General features: G+C 43.7%; 1 protein-coding gene across 3 annotated transcripts in view; it reads left to right on the top strand.

The window, feature by feature from the left end:
- The first annotated feature begins 562 nt into the window (after positions 1-562).
- DENND5B (DENN domain containing 5B) overlaps positions 563-27,802 on the top strand; it is a 117,392-nt gene continuing 90,152 nt past the window's right edge. For 2 of the 3 annotated variants that reach the window (XM_065631950.1, XM_065631966.1), the window contains exon 1: positions 563-822. In XM_065631950.1, the coding sequence (XP_065488022.1) occupies positions 711-822 (112 nt within the window). In that variant the 5' untranslated portion in view covers positions 563-710. The remainder of the gene's footprint in view (positions 823-27,802) is intronic. The other variant, XM_065631958.1, reaches the window with a different exon arrangement.

The following is a 27,802-nucleotide window of genomic DNA, read 5'->3' as shown; positions in this document are numbered from 1 at the left end:
CTCACTGGGGTGGGTTTGTTGTCGTTGCTTCGACATTCGGGTCGGGAGAAGAAAAAGCCATTTCTCCCCGCAGGATTCCCGCAGAAAACGCTTAGCGCAGCCCGGGCGCTGGCTGATGCTCGGCCCGTTCTGGCTGTGGCGCTTCGGGCGCTCCCTCCTAGTGGGGGGAGCAACATCTTCGATAGGAAGCAGCATCACCCCCTCTTTTATTTAAACAAAAGCCAACCCCTTCTGCTCGCACCCTGAGGAGGAGGGGGAGAGCTTTAATCATCACACATCCCGAGGAGTGTGAAAAAAACGTGCGGCAAAGCCGCCCGGGGCTCTCCCGCATCCCTCCCACCCAAAACGCCGATAAGGGCCGGAAATGTCTCGCTAAAGCCCCGGAGCGGGAGGAGCGGAGCGAACCGGAGGAGGCGCGGCCGCGGCCGCCCAGGGTTTAAATGCCCCGCGGGGGCGGGCCGGCAGTGCGGTACCGCCCGCTCCGCTCCCTCCGCCCTGCTCAGCTGACAGCGGGGCCGCTCGGTGCCCGCCCGCCGGAGCCACCGCCGCTCGGTGCCCGCCCGAGCCGCTCGGTGCCCGCCCGCCGCGGCCTGCGCGCCCCCGCCGGGGATGGGGGCCGGCGCGCCGTGACCGTCCCGCGGGCGCGCCCCCGCGCAGAGCCGCGCTACCGCAGGGACCAGTCGCCGGGAGCCGCCGCCGCCGCCGGCGGGATGAGCGGGAGCGGTGCCCCCGGGCCCGGCGCGGCGCCCTGTCGCTTCGCCCACTACTTCGTGCTGTGCGGCATCGACGCGGAGAGCGGGCTGGAGCCCGACGAGCTGGCAGGTGAGCGCTGCCGCCGGGGCCGGGCGCGGTGCGGAGGCCTCGCCCGCAGCCGCACCGCTGCGGCTCGCCGCGGCCCGGCGGGCTTTTGGGATCCGCTGCTTCAAAATGTCTGCCCCCCCCCACCCCCCTAACCCCGAGGAGGGGGAGAAGGGAAATGGGGGGATCGCCCCGCAGGCAGAAACTGCAGGGAGGGAGCAACTTTGAAGGCTGGCGCATCCGCGGGAGAGCTGGTGGAGCATCCCCGGAGGGCAGCTCCCGCGGGGAGCGTTTGTCTGTCGGCCGCCGGGATGCGCCCTCCCCCACCGGCCGGGCTCCGCCGTCGGCCCTGGTCCCTGATGGTGGAAGGGGAAAGGCAGCCCTGGGCGGGCGGGTGCAGCGGTTCTGCCGCCGCCAGCGGGGTGCGATTGATGGGAGAAGGGTACGGAGGGTTACAGAATCGGGGAGAGCGGAATGACCGGGCTTTCTGTTGGGGCAGTTGCATTTTCTTCTCTATTTGCATTGGAAAGGGCGGGGGGGGCGGTGGGGAATCTGGGAAGAATGGAATAAATTAGTGGAATCGCATCTTTAATTATGTTGCTTCATTCACATCTTGCGTCTATTCAGAAATAGCCTTTCTGCATCCTTCATTCCTTCTCCATCCCCAAGAATGTTACAGAATCGAAGAACAAAAATGTATTTTTAAAAAATATTTCTTTTTGGAGAGTTTATGACTGGTTTGAGCTGATTATGTTGGGAAAAGGCAGTATTCCTTCCCAAATGTCCATTATATTTAAATAAAAGGAGCTGTTTGTCAGGCTTTACGCACCAAATTAATAACAGGGCTTAATAGCATGGAAGCTAAAGATTTTCTCACTGAGTTGAGTTTGAAAGCCCACAAGTGCTTATGTTTAACCATTCCTATGTGTTTACACTACAAGTGAATGGGCTGTGACTGAAATTGAAGGCAGCTGTAGCTGTCACGGTGGACACCTCTGCCAGGTAATGGGATCCTAGTGAGGTCTGCACTGCTGTCGTGTCAGGACGTATCTCACCTTCTTGTGTAAGAGAAAGACTTGATGATCTACACCACCGACCAATGTACCCTGGTTGAAGTTCATATTTTTGTAACCTGTAAAAAGGGTGGATACATATACCTGACGTTCCAAGGAGCTTTATCTTAATGCGGGGTGCCTAGACCTTTTCCCTTTGCAGTGAGCACACTCTGGAGGTAGCCCTAGGATCTCCAAGTTGAAGCATTAGCCAAATGCGCTTTAGTCTCTGTTTGCTTTTTCAAGTGTACTAGTGACCGCAATTGTATATTTTCGGTTTTGCTGCTTTTAGTAGAAAACTCCTGGCTTGTGACCCATCTCTCAGCTGATGGTGTACAGAGTTGGATTTGCATAGTATGACCTCTTGGGGTTTCAGCTTCTTAAACTTTGAGTCATCTTGAATTCTTCTATCTGAAAAGAAACTATTTTTAAAGCATAGAGCACATCCGTCACAGGCTGGCAGGCTCTGCCTTCCCTGATGAGTACCCAGACTTTTAGCTTGTCTTTTGCGGATTTCTGCTCTGTTTCCCAGTGAGATGTGCAGGCGTGTTCTTGGAGCGCTGCTCAAGGACAGGCCCAGTGCAGTGGGTTTGTGCAGTGTAATAGCTCAGCTACCAGGGCTCCACTTTCCTGGTCATTCAGTAAATTTAGCTGAACTGCCCCAGCAACATTAAGCAGATGTCAAAGCTAAAGCAAGTCTCCCTCTTCATTTTTCTGTAAAATAAAGACATTTTGGCACATCTGTGATGTGCCCATTTATAAAATTCAATGCAACCATGAATAATTTCAAAGAGAGATTACCAGCGAGTGGAGCTTCTTTTATTTTCTCCCTCCCCTCCAATTGGAAATAACAACTAGAAATGTCTACTGTAACTTGTTTAAACTAGGCAAGGTCCAGCAGTATGGTTTAAACATACAAAATTTTTTGGTAATGCCAATTTGGGAGGCAACATAGGAGGGTTGGGATATGGTAGAAGAAGTGGAGTAACAGAAATATGATGAGACTTAATATTGCCTCTGAGCAATGTTATATTTTTAGGGACTCGTGACAAGAGCTTTCTGCTATCAGCTGGGAGCTCAGCAGTTGGAAATGTTAGAGAAGAACAGGGAGTGCTGTGAGCTACAAATATAATGCAGCCGTGGAAAAATTAACTCTCCTTTTAGACAGAGCTGAGAAAACATTTCTGCTAAAGCTTGGGGGGTGTTAATGTCACTGTAGGCAAGCAGTAGTGAGATCTCATCTGGAAATCCGTGCTAACAGTTTTCAAAAACCAAGTTACCAGGGTTGAATTCATAACCAAACAGGTGGGGAGAAAGATACCAGTGGAAACAGAGTCTGCTGTATCACAGGAAACTCACAAATTAAAGTTATTTCTTCCTAAAAATGCTCTTACAACATTTTGTAGAAATAAATGATCCTGTTTTTTCCAGTATTGAATTATGTTGCTGTGCTGGCTTCCCATGCTGCTAGCCTTGTGCTTAAAGAGCTTGTTGAGGTAAGTCACGGCGTCAATGAAAAGTTGCTGTGAGTTAAGCCACCGCACAGATCATCCCCAATTTAGCAAAAAAGTAATTAAGAACCTGCTTATCTCCAAACCTGTTAGTCCCTTAGCAGCTGGTGTACACAAAGTGCCTTGCTCAAGCCAGGTCTGGCTGAACAGAGCTTTGCTAGGGCTGAGCAGAGGAGCGGGAGGAGACAAGAGAAGCAATTCTGCCAGCCCGGGGCCTCTCTCCTGAACAGAGAAGCAGAAGTTGAAAAATCCTGGAGGGATTTTTGGTTTCTGGATAGAGTTGCTGGTGATCAGCTGAGGCACAGATGCCTCACCAGGGCATGTGGAGAGTCGTCTCCAGTGTCATCTGGAGCTCCCCAACCTGCATGCCCTCTTTGGCGGGGACAGCCTGGGACCCATCCTGTGTGAAGGCTTTCCTTGCCTGATGGATTAAACCCAAAATCTTTCCACACAAAGCCTCTGCAGTTAAAAAACAAACAAAAAACACAAACAAAAAAACCCCAGCAACCAAAAAAACCCCACAAAGCAGCAACCAAAAAACCCCAAAACAAAATCAACCAAACAAAAAACGCAAAAGCTCGTCATCTACTCCATCAGGCATGAAGTGAAATGTTTTGATGATTGTTTTGGAGGTGGGGTGAAGAACTAAGTTTTTAATTGGGTCTTTTCACAAAATGAAATGGAACAAAAATCAAGGTTTTAAAGTCGTGTGAGGTCTTGATGTTCTTTTAGGTAAGAGTTACTTGCTTTATGGTTCTCATTCCTGTGGATGCTTGGTGCTTAAAATAAATTGGGTAGATGAGAATTTGCCACTATGCAAATGGTTAATTTTGCTTAGATTTTTTATTTTCTTTTGCCTGTATGCTATTTTCTGGTACAGATTTTCCTATTTTTTTACTAGCGAATTACTCCACAGCTGGCTTTTCAAATGGATTAATTTTAGTTTTTTAAAGTGAATGAATTTTGAAAGGTAAAAAGCTGTTTACTTATTGTTCAACTTGGTAGCGTATCCAGGCACACAGCAAAGTGGTATATTGGATTCTAATGCTATCAAAAGACTTGTGGCACAATCACAAAGCTCTCAGTCAGGGATGGAAGAAAAAAGTCTTTCTAGGGACTTGAGGGAGGAAATGAAGCTATCTAAGGCTTTCTTGGCACTTAATAGTTGGAGAGGTCAGAAAAGAAAAGCAGGATATTTGATGTGAAACATCTTGAAAAACGTTAAAACGTCAGTATTGGTTTCTGTGCCCTGTTGAACTCCACTAAAATAGGGTGAAGGCAGCTTTTCTGTCATGTTCAGGGCTGATGGAAAATACCTTTCAGTTCACTTTCATCTTCATGCCTACATCTTTCAGGTACAACTCTTTTGAGACTATCAGCCTTGTAACTGCATATGCTTAAATGGACTTGTTAAAGTAAATATTTAACATCAGCTTAAATGAAAAGGCCTAATCGTTCATTAATTGCATATTTTGTCACACTATATGAACGTTATAATTGTGTGTGCAAGGCACAGAATTTTTCTGGCTGTAGCGGCTTTTACATTTTGTTTTGAAAGTGTATTAAATTTTGTAGTATCTTGTTACAGAATGTCACAAACTAAAATTTAGAAAAATCCAGAATACCTATGCGTCAATTAACAAGAAAATGAAATATCTTTTATTGGGGAAGTAATTTAGTGCTCTGGAGGAAAGGAGAGAGAATTACAGATGGGTGTTTTGTTCCCAAGTGGAAGGACTGTTCTGCTCCATTGAGGATGCTGTTGCTGGTGCAGTTTGGAGGTAGAGGATGCAGTAAGCCAGCATGAGAACTGGGGTCTGAAGGACCATGTTGGGTGATGCCTTCTGCATCTCTGAATGTGAATATCAGTGGAGTTGTGGTAGCCCTCTTGCTGTGTGAAATGAAAAGTTTTATAGCTTCTTTTGACACATAAACTGTAAAAATATTACCTCAGGACTATGCTTACAGTGAGGACATGTTTCAGTTATTGTATCTTGTCTAGCAACATATTTTGCACTGTCTAGTTCTGGCCATTGCATAAAGATTCACTATCTTATTGTCCTGGTTCAGTGTATACTTCAAAGCTGTAGAGAGCTTCACTACTCTACTTTATAGATTTTTCTTTTTTTTTTTTTTCTTTGACCACCGAAGCTGAGAATGCTTTTACTAGTCATGCTCATCGGAAATGTTGAGTCTCTTGGGGAAAATAAACACTACTTCTGCCTCATGCTGTTTCCCTATAAATATCCAGATATTGGTAATTAATTTCCCCCCAATTAAATGCTAGTTCAGTTCATAATGTTGAAAACCAAGCAGGTTGTATTGCAATCTGGCTAACTGTTTTTCGTCTAGTAGGCTCTTATTTTTAGAAAGCTAAGACTTTTTTTTTTGTCCTTGTGGGAGCTTGGCACCTGCGCGCTCACGCCTTGCAGAGTGTCCCTGCAGCCCGTGCAGCTTCTCTACTGCAGTTCTCCATCGCAATTCCTTCATGCCAAGTCACCCTGCAGTGCCAGATAACTTGCTGGCATTGCTACAGCGATACAACTTCTCATGTACATGGTTTCTCTGAAAATAAGTAACTGGGTTTTTTCCTAGTTTACTGGAAATAGACTGAGAAATTTCCCTTTACCAAGGAATATCTGAGCAGCTGTAGTTCCTGTTCATGACTTACAGTTTTCACAAATGAAAAGCGGGCTATGGAAGTTTTGCTTTTCATTTTTAAGTATAGTCCAGAGTTGTATAAAGGATTCTTGAAGGGATTGCCAAGGTTAAGTAATCTGGATGTGGATGAGAGCGATATGAGCAGAGGAGAAGACAGCTTGCGCTGTACAACTTAACAAAACTTAACTTGCTCCTCAGAAGCAGTTGTAGTAGATTGCTGAGGTTTTCTGATAATTATAGGGCTTGTGGGATGGATGGGACTCAAGCATTTCTCCCACTTAAGAGGCGATGCTTAAATGCAGTGCTAAATCTTCTGACTTTATGGCTGGAATAAGCAAGTCTCATGGATGAAGGACTGGATGGAGCAGTTGGCTTATTATTGAAGTAACTTGGTTTTTTGTAACTTGTCATAATAAACAAAGAAACACTGGGTATACATTTTGGAAACCTGTTTGATAAAAATCTAAGCCAGGTTAATATGTTGTTCATGTGAAAACAAATCTTTTGATCTTGATTGGCATAAGTAAAGAGCAGCTGTTGTAGTTAAAGGGAGTTTGGAGATCATCCCTGCTTCTGTGCCACCTCAACTTGATGCTGAAATGGAAATAATGTGTCTGCTCTCTTGTACATCTTTAAAGGTGATGGCATAGACAATTGCTCTAATGATTTATTCTTAAACTTGTTTGTTTTTCTCCTACTGGGGAAAGACAGAATTGCATTGTAACGCCACACAGACTTTAATTTATAATTCAGAGATCTATTTTTTAAAGACTTAGCTGCTGTAGGAGGATTTCTGCAGCCAAAGGAAGCAGTGCTTTTTATAAAGAATTGTCAATATTATTGACAAGTATCATCTCCATTTAAAATAACCTTTAATAAGGAGTAACTGTCTTGCTTACTCAGATAACAGACCATTTGTGGAATTCCTAATGGTTGTGACGTATTATTATGCTTTAGTAATAGCATTTTCATTCTCTATGCCAGAGAGACATCGGATTTAAATGCTCCCCCAACCCTGCTGTGACTATTCTGTTATGTCTGTCCTCATCTAAGTTTTTATGCGGTATTCCTTTGTAAATATGCATTTATTTGCTTGGAAAAAAAATCATTATTCCTATCATGGCACTGACTCGCCAACGCTAAACCAAAGATAATTTCTTGTACTTTTTTGCTAGATAAGCTGCTGTGTTAATTTCCAATTAGAAAGAGTAAAACCTTTTGCACTCTCAGAGCCTGTTCATCTGCCAGCAGCAGTTGTTGCAGTAGCACAGAGAAAGGTGTGACCATGTACATGAGGGTTTGTTTTAGGGAAAATTCTAATAACTGATCTGTTAATATTGGAGTATGTAGCTTTCTTTTCTTCACATAGTGTAAACTTCAGTAGTAATCAAATTGCTGGCAGGTGGACCAGCTGAGCTGCTGTCCTTCATAAGAATGACCTAAATACAACTCTAATCTTGTCCCTGAGCATCAGCCTGAAGTCACGACTGGTCCCATCCTGATGGCTTAGTGGTGCGGTGGCTGGGGAGCGCTGGGGTCCCTGGGGCTGCAGCCACCTGCCTCAAAGAGCACTGAGAGGCGAACATGCACGTGTCTTACTTAAAAGGGGCCTATACGAAAGATGACGACAGACTTTTTAGCAGGGCCAGTTGCAATAGGACAAGGGGTAATAGTTTTAAACTAAAGGAGGGGAGATTCAGGTTAGACATGAGGAAGAAATTTTTTACAGTGAGGGTGGTGAAACACTGGCCCAGGTTGCCCAGAGAGGTGGTAGATGCCCCATCCCTGGAGACATTCAAGACCAGGCTGGATGGGGCTCTGAGCAACCTGATCTAGTTGAAGGTGTCCCTGCTCATGGAAGGGCATTGGACTAGATGACCTTTGAATGTGCCTTCCAACCCAAGCTGTTCTATGATGTCCTGGAGAGTGTGGCAGTGCCGGATCAGGCCTTGTCATGGCTAGGTGTTGGTAGGAAGCATGAGATGATAGTTTTGAGCCTATGTTGAAGGTCCTTGTTGCCAGTGGAGAGGCTCCCATGTCAGCATCCACCTCTGTGGTGGTCCTCACAGTGCTGGAGGACAGTGGGATCTGGGGGAAGGGGATACCTGCTCTTTTCAAAACAGGAGAGCAGAAACGGTGAATACGTCAGAATTGCCCAGGGCAGTGCGTGACTGTACTATTGATTTCTCTGCTCAGCTGTTTGCCTGTGAAGCCTTTCCATCCTCTCCAGGGCAATCTACCAGTGCTGCAGGAGCTGTGCCAGCACCCCGACACCGTGCCCACTGCATTCCTCTGCCAGCATGGCACTCGCTGTAGGAAAACCTCCAAAATGAGCTGGTTGAAATGCATGCAAGCCAGCAGGGCAAAGGTGTCAGGCCTCTCTTGCCTGGGTTCTTTCACCTGCTTGTCATGGGCTAATCAAGCTGTCCTTAATGCCAGCTTGTCCCTGAAACAAGCCAGCAAACGTACAGCCTGAAAAGCCTCTGCGCAGGCTTGACGCTGGATACACGGCTGGCACGCTGCTCCCTGCTGCAGCTGCCGATCTGCTGCAACGAGGGTTGGAGTCAATGAGAAATGTGAATGAAGCAGGGAAAGAAAAAAAAATAAACAGCGTGTGGACTTCGATCCATTTAATGGTGTGTGGTGCTTGGCTGGTTCTATTTGAGATCTGTAGGACCGTTTACATACGTGGGAAGAAGATCATGAGTAGCTTGTTCAGCCATCTCTTGTGCATATGGAGAGGAACTCTAACAGTCAATATATGAACCTTCATAAAGTTTGCAAGTGTAAATAACTGACTTTTTGGTTTTTTTTTTAATTTACCTCTTGACCAGAAGTAGGAAATATTACATTGAGGAAAACCAAATTTGATTAGGTAACAGTAGACATTCTCTGTGTTATTTTGGTCACATGAATGATATTGACAATCTCAAATGTAAATAGGGAAGAAATGATGATGGATCATCACAATAAAAGACACATACTGGAGAGATGACTGATGTGTGACAGACTGCTGAGATGTCAGATACTGACATGGCTGGAAGAAGCTTCTGTTACAGTATGAAAGTACAAACAGCTCCATTTTTGCTCCTTGCTTGGAGTCAAAGATGGTTTTACTTGTCTGTCTGATTATTATATCTTAGCTGAGAGCTTTCTCATTAGGATGTCCTAGGCTTGTTGAAGGTGCCTGGCTGGAAGTGTGAAGCCGTGCTCCTTCAGGGTGAGGAGTTTTGCTTCTTCCGCCACATATTAACCCAATCCATGAAAAATAACAACAAACATCCTAACAGATACTTAAAGGACGAAATGGTAAGAGTATTCCCTTGCTAATAGATACTCCATGTAGAGTAGTCTTGAAGGACTTTGCTAGATATCAGTGAGCTGCTTTGAGTCATAGTACAAAATTTAACTCTTAGTAGAATACAATATGGGGGCAAGAGTCTGGGTATAGTGGATCTGCAAAGAAAACTTGTTCTCTCACTGGAGAACAACTTTCAGGATTTCATACAAAAATGTCAGCAGTCCTTGTTTTGTGTTCAGAGGCAATGTCAGTCTTGGAGAACGAGATTCCTCCTCTGCTCCCCACTTTAGAGGACACACTTTGCTTTGCTTTACAGTCATCTTATTCATCAAATTGCCACAATAATTCTGGCACCTAGTAGCATTTTTTTAACAAGCTGTATATCAAATGGAGCCAAATCATGTTTCAAAGCTGTGTGAGTCGTAGGTTGCACAGCATGAAAGCCAGAAGAATCCCCTGTCCACTCTCCTCGGTGTTCTCTTGTCATGTTAAAGACTGACATGTGGAAGGGTAAGGGGGCTTAATCTGAAACACCATTCTGTCTAAACAATAACAGGATTAAAAAAAAAAAAAAAAATAAAGCTCAACTGTCATGGGTATGTAGTGGCTGCTGCTTTTCATGCATGACTGAAATTAGTTGTATAAATTTGCATTTTCCCCCTGGCATCTATATAAACCCATGCTCATTTCCATGCATAGCTATTTTCACATGCAAACTGGCATGCGGTGGCATGCGATGTAATGCAACACTACCTGTGTTAGCAGTTAACTATAGATACAAGGAAAAAGCAATTGTTGCTGTCGATGCCACTTAGCTGGGGCTCCCCAGGTAGAACAGGTGCTTCCAGTGTCTTGTGACTGAACAACAAGAGGGCTGAGCTCTTTGTAAAGAAATGATGAAACCAAGCGCTTACTGAACTGGTAGTTTCTCAATGAAATATTGATCAAATGGGCCGAGCAGTCTGCTTTGGACCGACTGACATTTGAGGTGTAGCTGGAACCTGCTGGGAGAGGAGAATGCTGCCATGGTCCAAATAGGTACTGGTTATACTGACTTTAAATGTCTGAATTCTGGAGCCCAGGTTCTCACTGGCCTGGTGACTGTCTAGAGGGTCCAAGTCCCTGATTTAGGAGTCCCCCTCTCCTGCTTTTTGTCTGGGTTGCTGCTGAGATGAATCCAGTCAGATGATGCAAATAGCTTCTGCTAGGCCCTCTGGTCTCCCATGAGATGCTCAGGAAGGATAATTGAGATTTATTTTTTCAGATTCAAACTACGAAGTATTTGAGCAAAGAATGCAATAATATACAATTGAGTAAATATTTGGCTTTTCATTGCTGAGGGAGGGGAGGATTTGCTGATTAGTTAGTTGTTCACACAGTACTATTTTTCCATCAGTATTCCCACTTGATATTCTTGTTTGCTTTATGCTGTGTAACACTCTGACGTGAATTTAAAATGAAGAACAATTTTATGCTTAAAACAACATAGACATGTTAACATAGACTTTGTCTCAGCTGTGATGCTGGCTGGTGTGGGAGAGATTAAGGGCTGTTGCACAGTTTCTAGGATGGGACTTTTTGTAATGTAGATGTTGTGCTTTCTCATTTTGTTTATTCTTCCAGTATAACAATTTGACAATACACAGTACCAAGTATTTGGGGCAGAATTCTCACATTTTATTTTAAGACAAAACAGAAGCAACAAAACACCCAAACCCCTAAAATTTTGTGTAATCATATGAAGAAGAAATGGTTGGTTGTGACTCAATGGGTAAAACTGTCAGGCACTTTGTAAAACGACTGGTGGTGATGTATGCTCTGTCAAAGAGCTTTGAAGGGTGTATTCTGCTGTAGGTTTTGCCTTGTAAACACTTCAAGAATGTGAAGGCCAGGAAGAATGGTACTACAGTCTCTCTAATGCACTTCTTTTTGGATTGTCAACCTTTGTCTCTAATGTCTATCTTTATGTATTTGTTAAGGGAGAATATTTATCTCTGGAAGTCAGGAAAGCAGCTCTTCAGCCCAGATGAATTAGGTGTTTAGCCTTTTCCCAAGATGATGCTATTCAAGATAAGTTTGTCTGACTAGCATTTGCAAATATGTTGGCTCTGGCTTTAGTGTCTCATTCTGGCTGTAGTGTGATAGCAGATGTTGTTTGACTCTCTTAATTCAAGCAGTGATGTGTAGTCTAGTGTTTCTATCTCAAATTGAGGAATGACTAAGAACTAAAGAATCCCAGTGTAAGGAATGCTATTAAGTAATCATATTTATTTATGAAAAAATGAACATCTGCATAGGGTGAGGCAGCTGTAGCTGTGGTCTGCTGTCTTACTTAGCAAAAGGGGAATGGTGATGGCAGGTGTTAACTTTAGCAGTAGCTGTTCTGGCTAGTAACTTACTACAATTTCTATGTCCGTTTCTTTTTCTTTCTTCTTGGAGCTGCATGCAGGATGGTGAGTTGGGAGGGGGGAAAAAAAGGGCCTTGTTGAAAATTGCTCCGTCTAATACGCACATGAGAAAAAAAAAAAAATCACCACCACCAACAAAAAAAGAAACCATTTAGCTTAATGGGGGGCGAACTTCCCATGAAAACTCTGCCTTAATGAGCTCAGGCCCCTCAGCCCTGCTTTGTCCCGGTCAGCAGGTGAGAAAGAGCTGAGGTCCCCGGCGCGGGTGCCCTGGCTGTGACCCAGGGGCTCGGGGCCCCGATTAGTTCAGCTCTTGTGCTTTCGGCGGGAGTAAGAATGAGAAAACATCTTGTCTTGGGGCCTGGATGTATTCATGCTCCTTGCCTGCAGGTTTGTGCTAGTGCTGGAAAAGGCATTTGTTCAGGAGCTGAGGAAAAAAGGCACAGATTTAGGGCTTTCCTAAAGCTGAGAATTAATTGCCCGGAGCAACTATTGCAGTGAAATGTCCAAGATATATCATACTTGATAGTGGTGAAGATCTGAAAACTATTTACAGTTCAAAACCTGTCTTGGTTTTCAGTTATTGGTTAGTATTTTGTCAGCACTTCATGGCAGTGACTTCTGACTGTGTCCCAGCATCACTCGTGCACCGAATAGCTCAAAAGGGACGTCAACGCTAAGCAAGAGACCGTCTGTGTTGTTAGTATTGTAGTATTATCACACTTAAAACTCAGGCTTGTATGATTGATAGCCTGATCACACTAGACCTGTTTCCTTTATGCAAAAAAAAGTTTAAAAAATACACACACCCCACCCCCGCCCCCCAAAAAAAATCTTTATCCTTATCTATCAGCTTCTGAGCCCATAAGTCAATTTTGTCAGAAGTGAAACTGAAAAGACGTGGGATTTTTTTGTGTGTGTAAAGTCCCCGCGGCTAGAGCAGAGATCCTAATTAACCTTCCAATCATACGAAGGCTGGGAGAAAAGCAACAGCACTTTGTAAAACAAGAGAGGCCCCTCCACATGGGTACCCTGGCGGGCTGACTGGCAGCCTGGGTTGCTGGGATGTGAGCAGAGCGAGTGTTGCCTCCTGCCCATCTGGTGGGTCGGGGCCTGAAGGGTAACCCGTGGTACTGAGAGGTAAAGGAAGGAAGATGGGAGCTCACAGGCTTGTGTGAGCAAAAGGAGCTGCAGGTGAGAGGACCATGATTTCTGCCCTGGTGTCCTGGGGCATAAATGCAAGTGCTCTTCACCCAGACCTGTAAATCTGTTCAGCTGTGTTAATGCCATCTTCCCTTGTCTTTCCTTCTCAGCCTCGAAGGAAGAGTATTTGTTAGGGGAGCAATTCTGCTTCAGCTCCTATGATGTGGTAACAGGTGGTGGGAGCAAAGCTATGTTTGGCAATAAATAGCAATGCAAGGATGGTTGGTTGCTGGTCCAAGCCCTTCCTCAGGGTCAATGAAAGGATGTAGGAGCTTGGTTGTTTTGGTACTTTTGCATCCAATAGATGTATCTGTGCAAAAGCACTTTTTTGTTGTTCAAAATGCACTGAGTGGGAGATATAGCAGCAGAACGTGTTCAGGAAGGGGGTTCTCCACTTTTTTTTTCCCCTTAATCCTCCTCCTTCCCACATTTAAAATAAATCAGCTTATCCTCATGCTTTATTGTTTTAAAGTTATTCTGACCTCTCTGATAATACTGTTAAGAACCAAGAACTGTATTCTGACCTATTAAAGTGCTAATGATGCATAAGGAGTCATAAAACCCTGGTAAGTGCATTAAATTTTGAGTAACTCCAGTAAAAGGCACTGCAAGGGATGGCTAATCACTCTGCATTTGAGTTGTCTTGGAAGTAAATGGCAATATTCAGCCGAATCTGTCCACCGAAACAGCCTAGAAGGAGATGGCATTGCGTTACAGTGCAGTGGGAGGGTGGCAATCCACACTTGATTAATCTTCTCTTACCAAAGTGGCATCACTCCATGCTTCTAGCAAGCTTGTTATAGATGAGTGCATTAATGGGCCCCTGGGTAACTGAAACTATGCTTGGGCGCTTGGAGGGAAATTAGGAAGGATAAACGTTGCTGACTCAGTTTCTCTTTCTTATATTATCTCTACATGTTTTTTTCCAAGCAGTGCTTAAGTGATTCCATGTTAAAGCGAGCATTTTAAAATGCCTCTTGGCATCACTAACAGTTGCAGAGCTGTTTTGAGTGGCTGGGTTATTTAAGCCTTTTTGTTTTGTTTCCCTGAACTTCAATCACCTGAAAAAATGTTGTGTTCCTCAGATCTGAAAGACTGACTCTTGGTTAGTCACTGTTGCACTATGCTGAGTCCCACTATGTTAGACAGAGGTTGGGGCCAAACCTCCCTCAGGGCTGGCCAAGTGGTCCTCTGAGCCATCTTCTGAGTGGATTCAATTAACTGGTTGGTAAAAGTGTGCAGAGGTCTCTGAGGGCCAATGATAATTTGTGGTCCAGAAAGTCTGGAAATTATTCTAGCCTTAAGAGAAACCAATTCAGGAGGCTACTTAGCTTTTGCAGGGTTGATTGTCTTTTATTTTCACCTTCTGAATATGTTTAATAAAAAAGGGATTAAAGCTAAATTTAAGCAAACTCTTGCATTTGGGACTTAAATTTCTGTTTTCCTTTCTTGCAGTGGCTTACCGATAATTGTCTTGCTAATGCATTTAAATTCTACTACTTAAAAATGTATTATCTGGTTTATTTTTGTGGGAGGTCATTGGTTTCACAATATTGTATAAAACTGAAACCAAATCCTCCTGTCTGCAGCTGCAGTGTTAAATAGAGCATCATTGTCATGTGGTGAGCATGGCTGTCAAAACACTTCGGGCAAAGTGGGTAACATGAACAGTTCTTCTACGTTAAATATTTATAGAAGAAAATGCAAACTCAGAAGGCTGCCAGCAGACAGACGTACTGCTTAAACACATTGTTGTGTTGGTGAGGGCATGAATCTTCGCTCTGCAGCTTTAGAAGAAGACAGTAGTTTCTCTGTGCGCATGGGCTCAAGGGTGTACTTTTTCTCTACAGAAATATATATTCAAAGGAACTGGAAGGTTAAAACGTCTCAAGAAAAACAATAGCTCTACATAAGTGATTTGCAAGCCAGTGGCTCCTGAAACAGTCTGTTCTCTTTTCCCACTGGTCTTGTGCTCCAGCAGGCATAGCAAAAGCCTAGCACAAGCCCTCTCTGGCATGCCTAGCCTCAAGGGCAGGCATGTCTTTATTTCTGGTCCTCTGGTGCAAACAGGTGGTGAGCTACAAGCAGTGAGGTACTGAGGAGAAAACCATGTAATTAAATCTGGCACTGTAGTATAATAAATCTCCCTTGTATTCTTTAGCTTTCTAGATGCCTTTCCAGCGGCACACAATGGCTGTGATTAATGACTATTGTATTGTCTTAAATAATAAGCTTGAGCCTTCAGATAGGTGACATAATTTAGCCCTAATGAGCGTCAGCTTCATGTGTTTGATCTCAACACTTTGAATTTCAGTGTCATTGTTGCCATGTCCTTGAGAGATTGTTTTATGCTGAAGAAAATCAGTAAAGGGGGGTGGGAGGTAATTCCTATGAGAGTGTGAAGAATCCAACCGATCTGTTGCTCTGAAGACATTGACTTTTTTGTCGTAGCTTGTTTTTAAATATGCAAGATAAAAGCAGTTGGATCATTCATAAACTGGACCCACTGGTATTGAGAGAGATTTTCTCTTTGACGAAAGTATTCCTCGCTGGGAGGTATCTGCTGACAGTACCAGTGATGGGTGTTTCTTTTTGTGTGTCAAGATGCACCAAATACCCATAGCAGGGAAAAGGCTTTTCGATCCTTTCCACACCACCGCCCCATCCGTCACTTCCTCAACAGGTTTCTCTGTTTCTTTCCTTGACGGAAGGCAGCAGCTCTTTGACACAAGCTCCTGTTTCTTCACATTTCCATTGCCTCAGTTCAGCTGACACAAGAGGCAAACAAAAACAAAAAACCAAACCACAATGAACATTATATTCTCTTCCCTGCAGCCACCTGTGAAGAGTTATACCCGTCTGTGTGCTGTGTATCTGTGCTTTGGCAGAGCTGGAAAGGGAGGGCTGAGGAACTACAAAGCACATCAGACCTAATTATTCAGCTAGCAGAAGGGCCTTTCTTGCTTGGGATATTTGCTCTTGACTGTGTGGGTAGTTTGACTGACAACGTGTGCTGACTTCAAAGCCGTTGCAGAGCACCGTCTAAATGCTTCAAACCCAAATCCATCCTCCTCCGGGCAGCCTGGCCCAAGCGGGCAGCCCTGACTGCAGGGTTTGGCAGGGCTTGTGAGTGGAGGGTCAACGCAGCCTCTCCCTGTTGTCATTATTTTATGTGAGGATGGGGGGAGGAAGGGATTTTAAATCCCTCACCATTTCCTATTTGAGTCAGACTCATTTTGTCTGGTTTAGCATTGTGGTAGAAAGAAACATAATGGATTTGCTAGGGTCAGTGCTTCACAATGTGACGGTTGACTTTGATGGGCAATAGGGCCTAGTTTGCCACTCCAGACAAAGGATTTGTAGGTCTTGCGGGCTGCCATCTGTTTCTAAAAGCGAGTTTTTGTGGAGAAGGGATGCAGTTTGCATGCTGAAAAAGTTGCGTGGTGTGGCTTGGTTTTTTCTTGAAAACTCCTGGGCCTTTGTATCTGAGTTTTTAATTTCAGAACTAAGCACAGTTTATTAATAGCAGGACTCCCCTTTTGCCCTCCCCCAGGCAAGCTGGCTGTCCAAATCTCATTAGTGAAGGGTTGATGTCTTGTATTTTAGAATAATACATATACTCATCCCCCAAGTGTGTTCTATTCTACTCTCCAGCCCCCACCCAAGCTCTCTGTAATGCAATATCTGGCTACATTCAGGTTGTTTGCGTTTATTATGATACATAAGCATATAAGGCACAGATTGCAGAAGAAATAATGTTCAGCCTTCATTTGATTTTTCACTTGTGCCAAAGTTTTGTCTTGTGCTCTCTTGGAAACAACAGAAAAGAACAGCTGATCATACTCTGCCCCTATAATCCAGACTGCAAAGTCCAACTTTCCTGCAGTGATTCCACTGCAGAGTCTCTTAAATAAAACAACCAGCTGACCTGTAGGGCTTAGACATGCTGACAAGTACGATCTATTTATGTGCCATGTGTTAACCTGACTGTTAATGGATTGTTTCTATGTATAACTACTGGAGGTAGCACAGAGCTGCGCAATTCAGGTCTGGAGGGCAGGAAAACATCCTGCTGCAGGACTTAGTGCAAAAAAAAAAAAAAAGTAAAGCCTCTGCAGTTTTCCTCTTTCCAGCTGGAGACGAGCAGGACTTCCAGCACTGATAAAGAGGTCCTGCCTTGCAATCCTTTCCTGCCCATTTATTTAGCCAGTTGCTCTGATGGTGCAAAATGGGAGGAGAGGGTTGATCCAGTCCTTTCTAATGCTCTTATGGTTCATTTTTTCACTTTTGTAAAGGGAAACGATTGGTGTGGCTGCTGTAGCTGTGCAGGTACACATGTGCATCACTGAATATGGGGCTGGAAGTGCAATGGTCCCCTCATTGTGGCAAGTGAGTTAATACGCTACCGATGAACGTCACATTAAAAATGTGGTGGCAGCTAAAAGACTGGCACCTTCCACTCACCCACAAACATAAAAAACCCTGTGTACTGTGCCAGAAACGCCTGCCTCCGTAGCCATCCCGGGTGCCTCGGCACTGTGCTACGAAGCAGCATTTGCCACCAACACTTGTTCTTTGTTTCCGCCCGTTGCCAGCCACTAGCAGAAAGCTGGTGAGCCGTGTGGGGACTCATGCTCTCATGGTCGGAGTGCTGTATTTCTGGCTATTCCTTGAATTAACCTTTTCTCCAAACTCACTCCCAGCCCTGGTGAATGGCATGGTGCTGGGGGCTGGCGTGAGAGAGGGAGCTGCCTGCACTGCCCGTCACGGGGAAGATGGAGACACGGCAATCAGATGCTGAGCAGCACGACCAGCTCCGGTTCCCTGCCCCGGCTTTCCTCACAGCTCCACGCCTGAGCCCATGCTGCTTGAGCAAGGGGGGGATTTTCTCCTGTGCAGGCAGCTGTGAAGAGAGGAAGCTTTTTTTTTTGAGGGAATTAAATGAATAAAATGACTGCCTTTGGTGTGGCGGCCTGGTTGTATACCAAGCTCTCTGCTGCGGGATGTGGTAGCCAGGATTTCCTCCAAAGTCCATTAACAGCTCCTGAGAAGTAGCCCCTGACGCCCTGCAGAAACTACACCAGTGGTGTGGCCTTGACGAGGTCAGTTCTTCCACCTTTTCTCAGCTTCCACATCTAATCTTCTTCAGGCTTCATCTTGAGATTAAGACATCACCTATCTTCCTTGGAGATCCCATCCTTAAATATGGTAGGAAAGTTTTTGTCAGAGGTGGTTCTGCAGCTGGTGTGGAGCACCGGTGCTGAGGGATGGTCGCTTGCAGCAGAAGTCCGTCTCGCTTCTGAGTAGCTGAGGTCTTCTAGGTCCAAAGGGCGTAACAAGCCTGGAAACATTCCAGATAAATACCTGAGCCCCAGAGAAGTGGCATTCCTGGTCAATGGGGTTAACTTAAATGACAGTGTACCAAACTCTTATAAGAAGACCAGAGCTTGAGTGTAGTAGACAGTCTGATTGCAGGCTGCTCCTGCTAATACAGGCTGCTAGGTGCTTTACCTGGCCATTTCATGGAGTTTAAATATCTTGCCAAGATAGGGCTTGTCAGGTCCTGCCATGTCAAGTACTAGCACTTATATGGGACCGTTGGAAATGTGCTTGAGGAAGCCCACCATTTTTGTGCAGTTATCTTTAAATTACCAAAGCTGAGAATCTCTTGGTTCTCTTCCACTAAACTACAGGCTGACATAACAAGCTTCACCGAAGTGTCTTCATTAGCTTAAGGGAGCAGATTAAAATTGAAAGGGTTTTGTTTAAGAAAAGTTCTCATAATGGGATGCAGTAGCCAGTGATGATACATCAGTTACTTCCAGGTGTCTGTGTTATCAATGTATTTTAAATGAGTGAGTTTAAGAAGCCAACATGCTCATTGTGGTCTGTTTGTGGTCTCCAGGCTATTGGCAATGTGTATAGATGGTGCTCCTTGGGTGCTACTGAACTTGCTACAGTGGTAGCTGTGTGATACTCTGTGTCTTCTGTTTGTGTGGCCTTTGTATCTTCTACACCTTCAAAATAAAAGGCGGGTGGGAAGTGATACTTAAGAGAACAAAAATGGTGGAAACATTATTCATGGAAACAGCAGCTGATTTAGTTGGTTTAGCCAAAGAAGCTTTGGCTCTATCAGGTAAGAACTTTTCTGCTGCACTTAATAGAATTTGCCAAGCTGGAACAAGCTCTGACATAGCAGTTTCAACCCCTGCCTTTGCTAGTCAGCAGCATTCAAAGCTGCAGAGAGGTGAAGGAAAATGCTGAGCCAATGCTGGGTGAACTGGAGAGGCAGCCCTGAAATGCCTTCTTGACCTGGTGGTGATGGTGGGTCAATTCCTCCTTCTGGGTCAGTCTGGGACATTTGGGCATGTGTCCAACGCACAAAAATGAGTTGTTTACTGCAGGCAGCATGGGTTGCCACCACAGGGATTTTTGTCCTTGCAGAGATCTGTGTGTGTAGTTGGTGCCATCCAGGCAGGTGCCTGCACAGGCTGTGCTCTGGAGAATGCATCTCATCTGATCAAGCCTTTATGGAGAAGGAAAACTGAGGTTACTTGGGAGCTGCGAGGGGAAGCCAGGAGTTTTCACATCCCATTACGCAGGAGCGTCATTTGTGTCTGGAAGAATAAGGGTATAGTAAGGGAGCCTAAATCCTGAATTTTAAACCTGGTGTGGCATTGACTGTAGATTCTGAGGTCCTTTATGTTCTGTCTTTCCTGCAGTCTACTGGAAAAAATGTGTTATTTGTACAGGGCACTGAAAGTGTTGGCTGTGAAAAAAGCTGCAGTTATTTACATGTACAGAGGGATGGTTCTAAACCATTTCAGCTTGCCTAGTGGGATGGCGAGGGACTAACATCCTGCCAAATTAGTTGTTGCTTTAATTGGGAAGGGGAGGAGCGGTGTGCAAATGAATGCCTTCCACTTGAGTTAATTTGGAGCCGTGGATGTATGAGCTGCTGTTTTTGTTTGATAAACTTGATAAACCTCATCTGCTGTAGCAGTGATTTCAATTGGAGGAAGATAAATTGAGGTGGAGAAGGAAATTGGAGGGCACAGGCTCAAGCCTGAGCAGGAAAGTGGTTTTAATAACCTTGTAAAATGCATGTTGCTTTGGTTTGGAGTGAATGCCAACTCCTCAAAGTTTTTAAGTTAAAAAGGCAGAGACCTCAAGTTCTTCAGGTGTATTTGAATATAATATTTGAATATATTTGAGGTGCCTCTGAGAAGTGAGACCAATTTCAGCCAACAGACCAAGACAGAAGACTGTAACTTTGTTGTGGAAACGGGCAGGCTCGCTGCTGGGATTGTGTTCTCAGCCCTAGAATGAAAGCTTTCTGTTTGTCCTATTCAAAACACAGGTTAGTGAAATGTGCTGACAAAAAGGAGGAATTTAATACAGTCAGGGGAAAAGGGATGCAGTTTATCTGTGGGCATGGGTGTGCCTCTGTGGGCGTGTGAGATTCCTGCCCTGGATTAAGGGAGATTGTGCTGCTTTTGCACCCAGAGGAAATGATTAAGTGCAGTGAAGAGGTGAAGAATAGGAGGCAATGAACACATTTAAGATTATCTTTTGGGGTTTTTTGTTTCATGCACCAAATTAAAATAGCCCAGATATAAAGGCTGAGGTTAAAAACCACACTGAAACTGGAATATGGATTGCTGTTTGGAAGAGGGAACTTGCAGAAATTTGTAGGGGAGAAGTCTGTAGCCTAAGAAATAGGCAAAACACATAAGACACCTGATAGTTTTTCCAGGTTATAAGGGAAAAATATTATGAAACAGGAGAGAGATGAGTTGATGATGCTGAAAGTCTAATAGTTTTACAACAGTGTCAAAAATCCTTAAAGCAAAGATGTACAATGCCTGGGAGGCTGAGGGTGGTGGTAGCTTTTCCTTCTCCAGATCAGTGGGGAAATGTGTGTTTGAATCCATCTGCGGATCATGTTCCTCCTTCCTTTAAAGCCAAAGGGACCCCCTAATAACTCAAGTTGTTAGAAAATGAAGTTTCTGCTGGCTCACAGCTCTCTGTGACCTTTTTCCCCTCACTAGATGAGAATTCAGAGTAGTTTTCTGATAGTCCTAAATGAGAGATGAAGACCTTGATGGCCAACAGGTACAGCTTCAAGAAGAATCACGGAAACTTAATGACTTCATGTGTGTGTTTTTTCTACACCAGATCTGAGAATTAAGTAACTATTATAATCTTTTGCACGGGGTGTCCAGGGATGTGAGCAAAGAAGCCAAATCCATTTGGTGCCAGGGCCCTTCCAGATGAATGTGATGAATGTGTTCAAGAGCCTTATTAATCCACAAGTTCTGTTATTCCACCAGGAGTGATCTTCTGCATCTCTTCAAACCTTTCACAGTAGTGACACCTTGTTTCCTCACTCTGTCCCTCAATTCACAAAAGAAAGTTGTGGAAACATGAAACAAGAAATCAATCTCTCTTATGTGTATGTTCATTATAAACCAAGATAATGTTCTTAACTTCTTTAGGACTCTTAATATAAAATCCATGTTTCAAAATCTATGCAGTAAGAAGTAAAAAGATATACGGGAGTGCTTTTGGTAAATGTTTCTAAGATGACTTGTTGAGATAGGCGATGTATAGGGATTGCTCTGCATATATATATGTGTGTGTGTGTACAAGATAAACTACTGTTAAACCTCTGGCAGACCAAATCACAGCATTTCCAAATGAGTACAGCGTGTACATTTTTCTTGTGACATGGCTCTGATACAAAGTCATTTACCACAAACTTATCCAGAAGGCTTTGTTTGTGCTGTGAAAGCACAAGCTCAGTTTCATCCACATTCATCAAAATGTTCAGTGGTCTAGGAAGAGCAACTCAGAGTTGACAGCTGTCTTGTTTTTGATTCTCTTTTTTTTCTTTTAAATTTCATTTTGAAGCTGGCAGCCACTGTGTCTTCAGCCAAGGTGGTGCTTTTCAGTGCTGCATGTGTGATCTCTGTCCCCACAGTGCAGGTATCACATAGTCCTGCAAGGTGATGAGTGCCTTTGGAAATGGGCTGCAAAAATCATCCTGCTGTTACAGCAGTTGGTGAGGACCGAGTTAGCCATTGTGGTGTGGCGGTGATGATGGTTACTGCAGCACTGGCAAAGCAGTGGCTTGGGGAAGAGGAGAGTTCATGATGAATTTTAGGGAGATGAGGGACTTGATCAGGACTGGCCTGTCTGGTGATGCTTAACTGCACAAAAAGACTTAGCTGAACTATCATGCTAAAAATCTTGTGGGTGGGAGCTTGAAGCAGATTTGGACAGTTCTCAAAGACAAGTCCATTCACTGATACCTGAAATTCTTTCCTTCAAAACCAATTTTCAATACAAGTTTTCTTATTCTTCAATCTGACTCTAGTGTTGGAGTACTAACAAAAAGGAGAGGGTTATCTGAGGGCCTGTAAGTTTTTTGTTTTGTTTTTTTTTCAAGAGAGAGTGTGGTGTAAGAGGCTTCAGAGGACTTGCTCTGACAGAAGTAGATACCCTTCAGAAGAGTCCTCTGCTCTGCAAGCTTCATCTTTCTCCACAATACTTAACCTGTCTAGTAGAAAAAGGTCTTACAACTCTTTGCCTTCTCATGTTGCTACATCTCCAAAGAAAAGTACTTTCCTTTTTGAAGCAATTTAAAGACTACTAAGCGTAGTTGTTGCCATATGTCGTATTACTGGGTTAAATTTAGTTGGAAGGCTGGGAAAAAAAAAAAAATAAAAAAACAGGTTGTCTTACCCAGGCAATCCCACATGTTGATTAAGTAGCTTGAGCTGCAAATGCTGTTCTGTGCTGCGTATCAGTGTCTGCCTAGATCGCCAGCGGCTCAACCTAATGCCAAAGAGGATTCGGAGTGCTTTCTGTTACCTAGTAATAGTAGATAACTAATATACAGTGATTCCTGTCCTGGTCAGATGTACTGTTCATCTTGTCCAATAGCTGGTATATGCTGGTACTATGGAGTATGATTCATAGCCAGTGTCATAAAATAACTTTCCCTAAGGGGGCACATCTTCATGGTTACCTTTTGGAAAGATTGATTTACATGCTGAGATAGTAGGGAGCTCATCTGTGTGCACGTGCATCCTTCTGCTGAGTCCAGTGTGCTATGATGGGTGGACAGGGTCAATGGCCAGTCAGCTTTTCATCCTCTACTGATATCAAAGGGAGTTTTTATTTGTCTGTCTCCTGTGTGCTCAGGGTTCTTCTCCTCGTGAGCATCCCTAGCCTGGAAAATAATTTGGGTGATGCCTGTATAATTCTGTTCAGTTTGTTTGATGGATGGAATTTATCCCCACCACAGTATTACATTTCTATTCCAACTTTTTCCTTATTTCAGAAAGTTGTTTAGTCAGTTGATGGAGGGAGAGTCACAGCTTATCGAGACATGATGATATTTTTGGAAGTGAGAGAGAGGAGGTTGTAGTTATTTGGATTGCTTCTTTGAGGCTGCCAGATTGATTTTTCTGAAGACTGTACAAGTGCAGGCAGAACTAGTGTTTTTGAGGAATATGCTTACTGCTCTTTTATGCAATATTAAGAAACTCTTCCAGCTCAGGAAAGTACTATGCCCATTCAGAAGTCCAAGAAACCACAGCACCAGTGCATTCATTGCCCCTGGAAAGGAGCTAGTGCACAATGCCGTTTTGGAAACCTGTCTCAAGCAGTACAGAATCCTCTCAATGTGCGGTTACTCATGCTCAATAAGCCACAGTCCTTCAAACAGAGGCAGTAATATGAAGAACTAAAATATTAAGGAAATTGAAGTTCGGTGTCATCACTGCATTAATCAAATCTGCCCTGCTATTTAGTACAAGAACAGCTGAAACAACGTAATGGACTCATCAATATGGATTTCATTCATTTACAAATGATTACATCAATACTTTGCTCTGTGATGTATTTGTTTTATCCAGTTCATTTGTTATGTAGCTATTCTTTGCCATCACATAGTCTCAGCCCTCCATATGAGGCAACTTGCTGTGGCAAGGCTCGGTTTTTCAGCATGCTTTCTCACTGCAGGTTTGCAAGTGAAGTATACAGGTTGTGGTGCACAGGCCTCAAGTTTGGGCTTGCCTGTCAAGAATTCCTGGGAGAGCCCCAGGAATCCTTCTAGGAAGAGCAAAAGAGAGTTTCTAAGTCCATTTTAATTTGTTTTTGTTTTGGCTGGCTGAGAGTTCAGCAAATCTGCACCTCTGAGCACGTGGGAAACGGTGGCACAGGCTGACAGAAGGGGCTTGGGGGTGCTCCCCTCCTGAGTTCTGCACTCAGGCTGCACTCTCTTCCCTGCTATCCTCTTCTTGCTCCTCCTGTCTAGACAATATCCCTGAGGTGTCCCTCAAGAGGAGCAGTGATACTAAAACCTTGTCTTCTGATGAGAATTGATGCACAGTATCTGTGGGGTTGAGGAAGGTGGAAGTCCTCTTGCTAAAGCTTTCCTCACAAAGGGGGTGTTAAGTACTTCAGCTATTTCAGGAGAGCTTGAGGTCCCACTGTTGTGGTTACCTTCAACAAATGTCATGTGTAAAAATGGAGGGGGAAAAAAAGGGAGAAAAATCCACAACAACTCTGAAAGTTGTGTGAACATCTGTTATGGGTAGGACTGGATGCTGTGTGACTTCTGAGGAGCTGCTCCTGGACTAGTTGTTGATGCAAAGATTAAATATCCTTATGGTATAAAATAAGTTGATATATTGTAAATGTTAGCCTGTTGTCCGTATTTCAAGGTCGTGTCACAGCTTTGGTTTACAAGGAGAAACCTTTTGATTGTATTGTGGGGTGGATAGCGGTTCTAAGAGGCTGTGTGAAGGAGTCACTGCTTTGCTGTGTTTTGGAGAACTGCAGTGCCTGGCTGAATCAAAAGCTTTTGCAGGTTGCATAAACCATTTGGTATGGAATGGCACAAAGTAATGAAGCACATTGTGAAATATTAATGCAGAACTTAAAATCTTGCTTTAAATGCTTGTTAAACTTTAATTGCAACAAGCATGGTTTAGACACCTCATTAAAATGTTAAAACTGGATGTTCAAAGTGTGAGTTCAAGCAGGAGAAGATTATCCTGAAATATGCATGCGAACAGGATTTCCCCTGCCCTTCTCCACCTTCAGAACAGCAGGGAGGAAGCATCAGAAAGTAAAGTATGACATTAGCAGTGCCAGTTACAGGCATCTGCATGGACTGAAGTCACTAGGTTGATATCCATAAAAGAGCTTGCCCCAGGAAGTAAGAAGCAATTGCTCATCACCCTCTGCTTAATGGGGCCCATAAATCCCTCTGACCCGATGAAAGCTGCAGAGCACAAGAAGAACTTTGATTCTGTAACACAGTTACAAGGTTCAGCATGAGAGTGAGGAAATCCCAGTTGCCACTCTTGGGATTTGTCCCTGTATTTTATTCAGCTGTGATGGGTCAGGCAATTTACCTTCCAACATGAAGCTCATCCCTGTCAGATGAGTGGTGTCACCAGGGGACTACAGAGTTAGTCACCTTATGGGTCTTATCTGTGGTCATTTTACAAGCTTCTTGGCTTATCCAGGCATGACACTTCCTTTACTAAAGTGTTGTCGATGGCATGGCACCATTTGAAGTAATGCATAATCCTTAATGTAGGCTTTGAAGGACTGTATGCAGTGATTGACTTGGCAACGCTTTGGAGCACCCCATTTATGATTGGACTCGATGATCCTGAGGGTCTCTTCCAACAGAAATGATTCTGTGATTTGCAGCTCCGTGGTCTGTGTCTCTGATATGGAGAACTCGAGCACTGTGGTGTACATCTTAGAGGGCCTTTTGCTCTTGGTTAGTTGAGCTAATTCCTCAACAATGCATGCAGCAACAGTTATAGTTCAGCGGTTCTGTAAAACCAGTAGTCCTCTTCATTTGATCTTAAATCCTAACCACTTAAAATGAAGAATAAGATTTTTTTTTTAAATATCCCTAGTGCATTGCAGAAATGACTATTCCAAAGCAGTGAAGCACCTCGGGCTCATCAGGTGCAGGCTCCTCTCACTGCAGTAGTTTTCTTGGTGTAAATTATGAATGCAGTCATGTCAAACCGCAGCATATTATTGGACTGCCTTGCAGTAGCGTGTGTGTGGGAGGGAAGGCAGAAAAGAGCAGTATCCTCCTAAGAGGAAGTCTCTGGCTACACATTTGGAAAACCCTGCGATTACCCCTTTGTAAGCCACCTTTTGGTAAGGTAGCTATGGGAACCTTCTTTCAAAAAGAGGTAAGTAAATATTTTTCATCATCCTATATTTCATGTCAGTTTACATGTATTTCACTCTTCCTTTCTACTATGTCTTAACAGTTTTCCTTTGCAACTTTGAGGTCTCAAATGCTAGAGAGAATGTCTATCTTTTATTGTCATTTTTTAAAATCAGTGCACATTAAAGTCTCTGTTCCTTTTAGTAAACATTTCCACTACTCAGAAACTTAAAACAACTTTTACCTGTGAAACCAGAGACACTTTCCCTGAACTGTTTAAAGCTAGTGCTGCTTGCTTGCTTTTCCCTGGATCATCCCCATCCTCCAGGTGTCTTTTTAACAGAAGAGGCTGAAACCATCTCCGAGGCATCACTAACCTACCATGCAGTGCATTGGGGCTTATGGAGACTTTTATATCATAATTAACTTGCAGATGTTTAACATGAAAATTTTATATGTGGATCTGAATGCGGAATCATTTACCATCTGTAAAAAAAACAAGGACAGGGCTTTGCAATAATAATGAGACTCATTAGTCAAAAGAAATGTGAAAATCTGAAACAGATGTTGGAGATCCTTTTGTGGCACTACTAGCAAAGTAAATCGACTCAGCTGCACAGGTGCTTAGAACAACAAGGACATAGGGAATAGGAAACTTTGGTTTCTCTCTTAAAATAAAGCCAACATTAACTACAAGCACAAATTGTGGTGCCTATTTTAGCCAGCATAAACCTGGTTAGTAGACCACCTGTAGTCTCCTCCAGACAACAGTGAGGCAGTAAAGGCTGCTGGCCCTGCATCAGATCTGAAACACTTGAAATGAGCCTACGTTTTCTTTGGTTTCTCTAATGCTATGAAGATCATACCTCTGAAGCTCTGATAGCACCTCTAAGGCAATTAGAGGTGACTGACAATATACAGAGCATAAAAGGACTGGGATTTTTCCACATTACTTAGTACATCAGTTGTACTTTTGAAGGGAAGGGTGGGGTCCTGGGGACTTCTGAATATCTGATTACTACAGGCAAAGCAGATAGTGACCTGTGGGGATAGAGCCTCAGCATTAGTTAAAAGTGAATATGTGTAAGACAGACCGGAGAGCATGTTTGAGCAGTAGCAATAGATAAAATCGTAAATGAGCCAGTGAAGTGGTAATTATTACAGTTATAAGAAAAAGAATATGGATGTGTCTGATCCTGGCTAAATACTTGACAAGTGATGCTAAGGTAGCCCGGAAAACAGAGTATTCATCTCTTCCTGCCTCCTCCTTGCCAGAGCCTCCGGAATAGGGACACAGATGAGAAATTAAGCAGAAGATTACAGCCACTTTAATGACAACAAATCGTGTTCCCTAAAATGTATGTAGATGGTTACTGAAGCTTCATTTTATGTTCTGCTTAATCTCTCATGTGGCCTTGCAGAGACCCTGTAATTTTTGTAACTGCTTGAAATATTTCAACACTCCTTCTAAATTAAGGCAGCAAATTGTACAGATAATCACAGGAAGGTTATGTACTTTTTTCCTTAGTTTGTGTACATAATGTTTACTTTAAAGTTTTCATATTTGCTAATTTATGAAAAAAGGGACATTATACTTTCCTATTGTGTACAGGCCTGTTCCTTGCAACTAATGCAGTGCGAACATGTTTCCA

The sequence above is a fragment of the Caloenas nicobarica genome, chromosome 1 (assembly GCF_036013445.1).
Source record: "Caloenas nicobarica isolate bCalNic1 chromosome 1, bCalNic1.hap1, whole genome shotgun sequence".
NCBI lineage: Eukaryota > Metazoa > Chordata > Aves > Columbiformes > Columbidae > Caloenas > Caloenas nicobarica.
The sequence above is the reverse complement of the archived record's forward strand: the minus strand, read 5'-3'. Positions and strand labels throughout refer to the sequence as shown.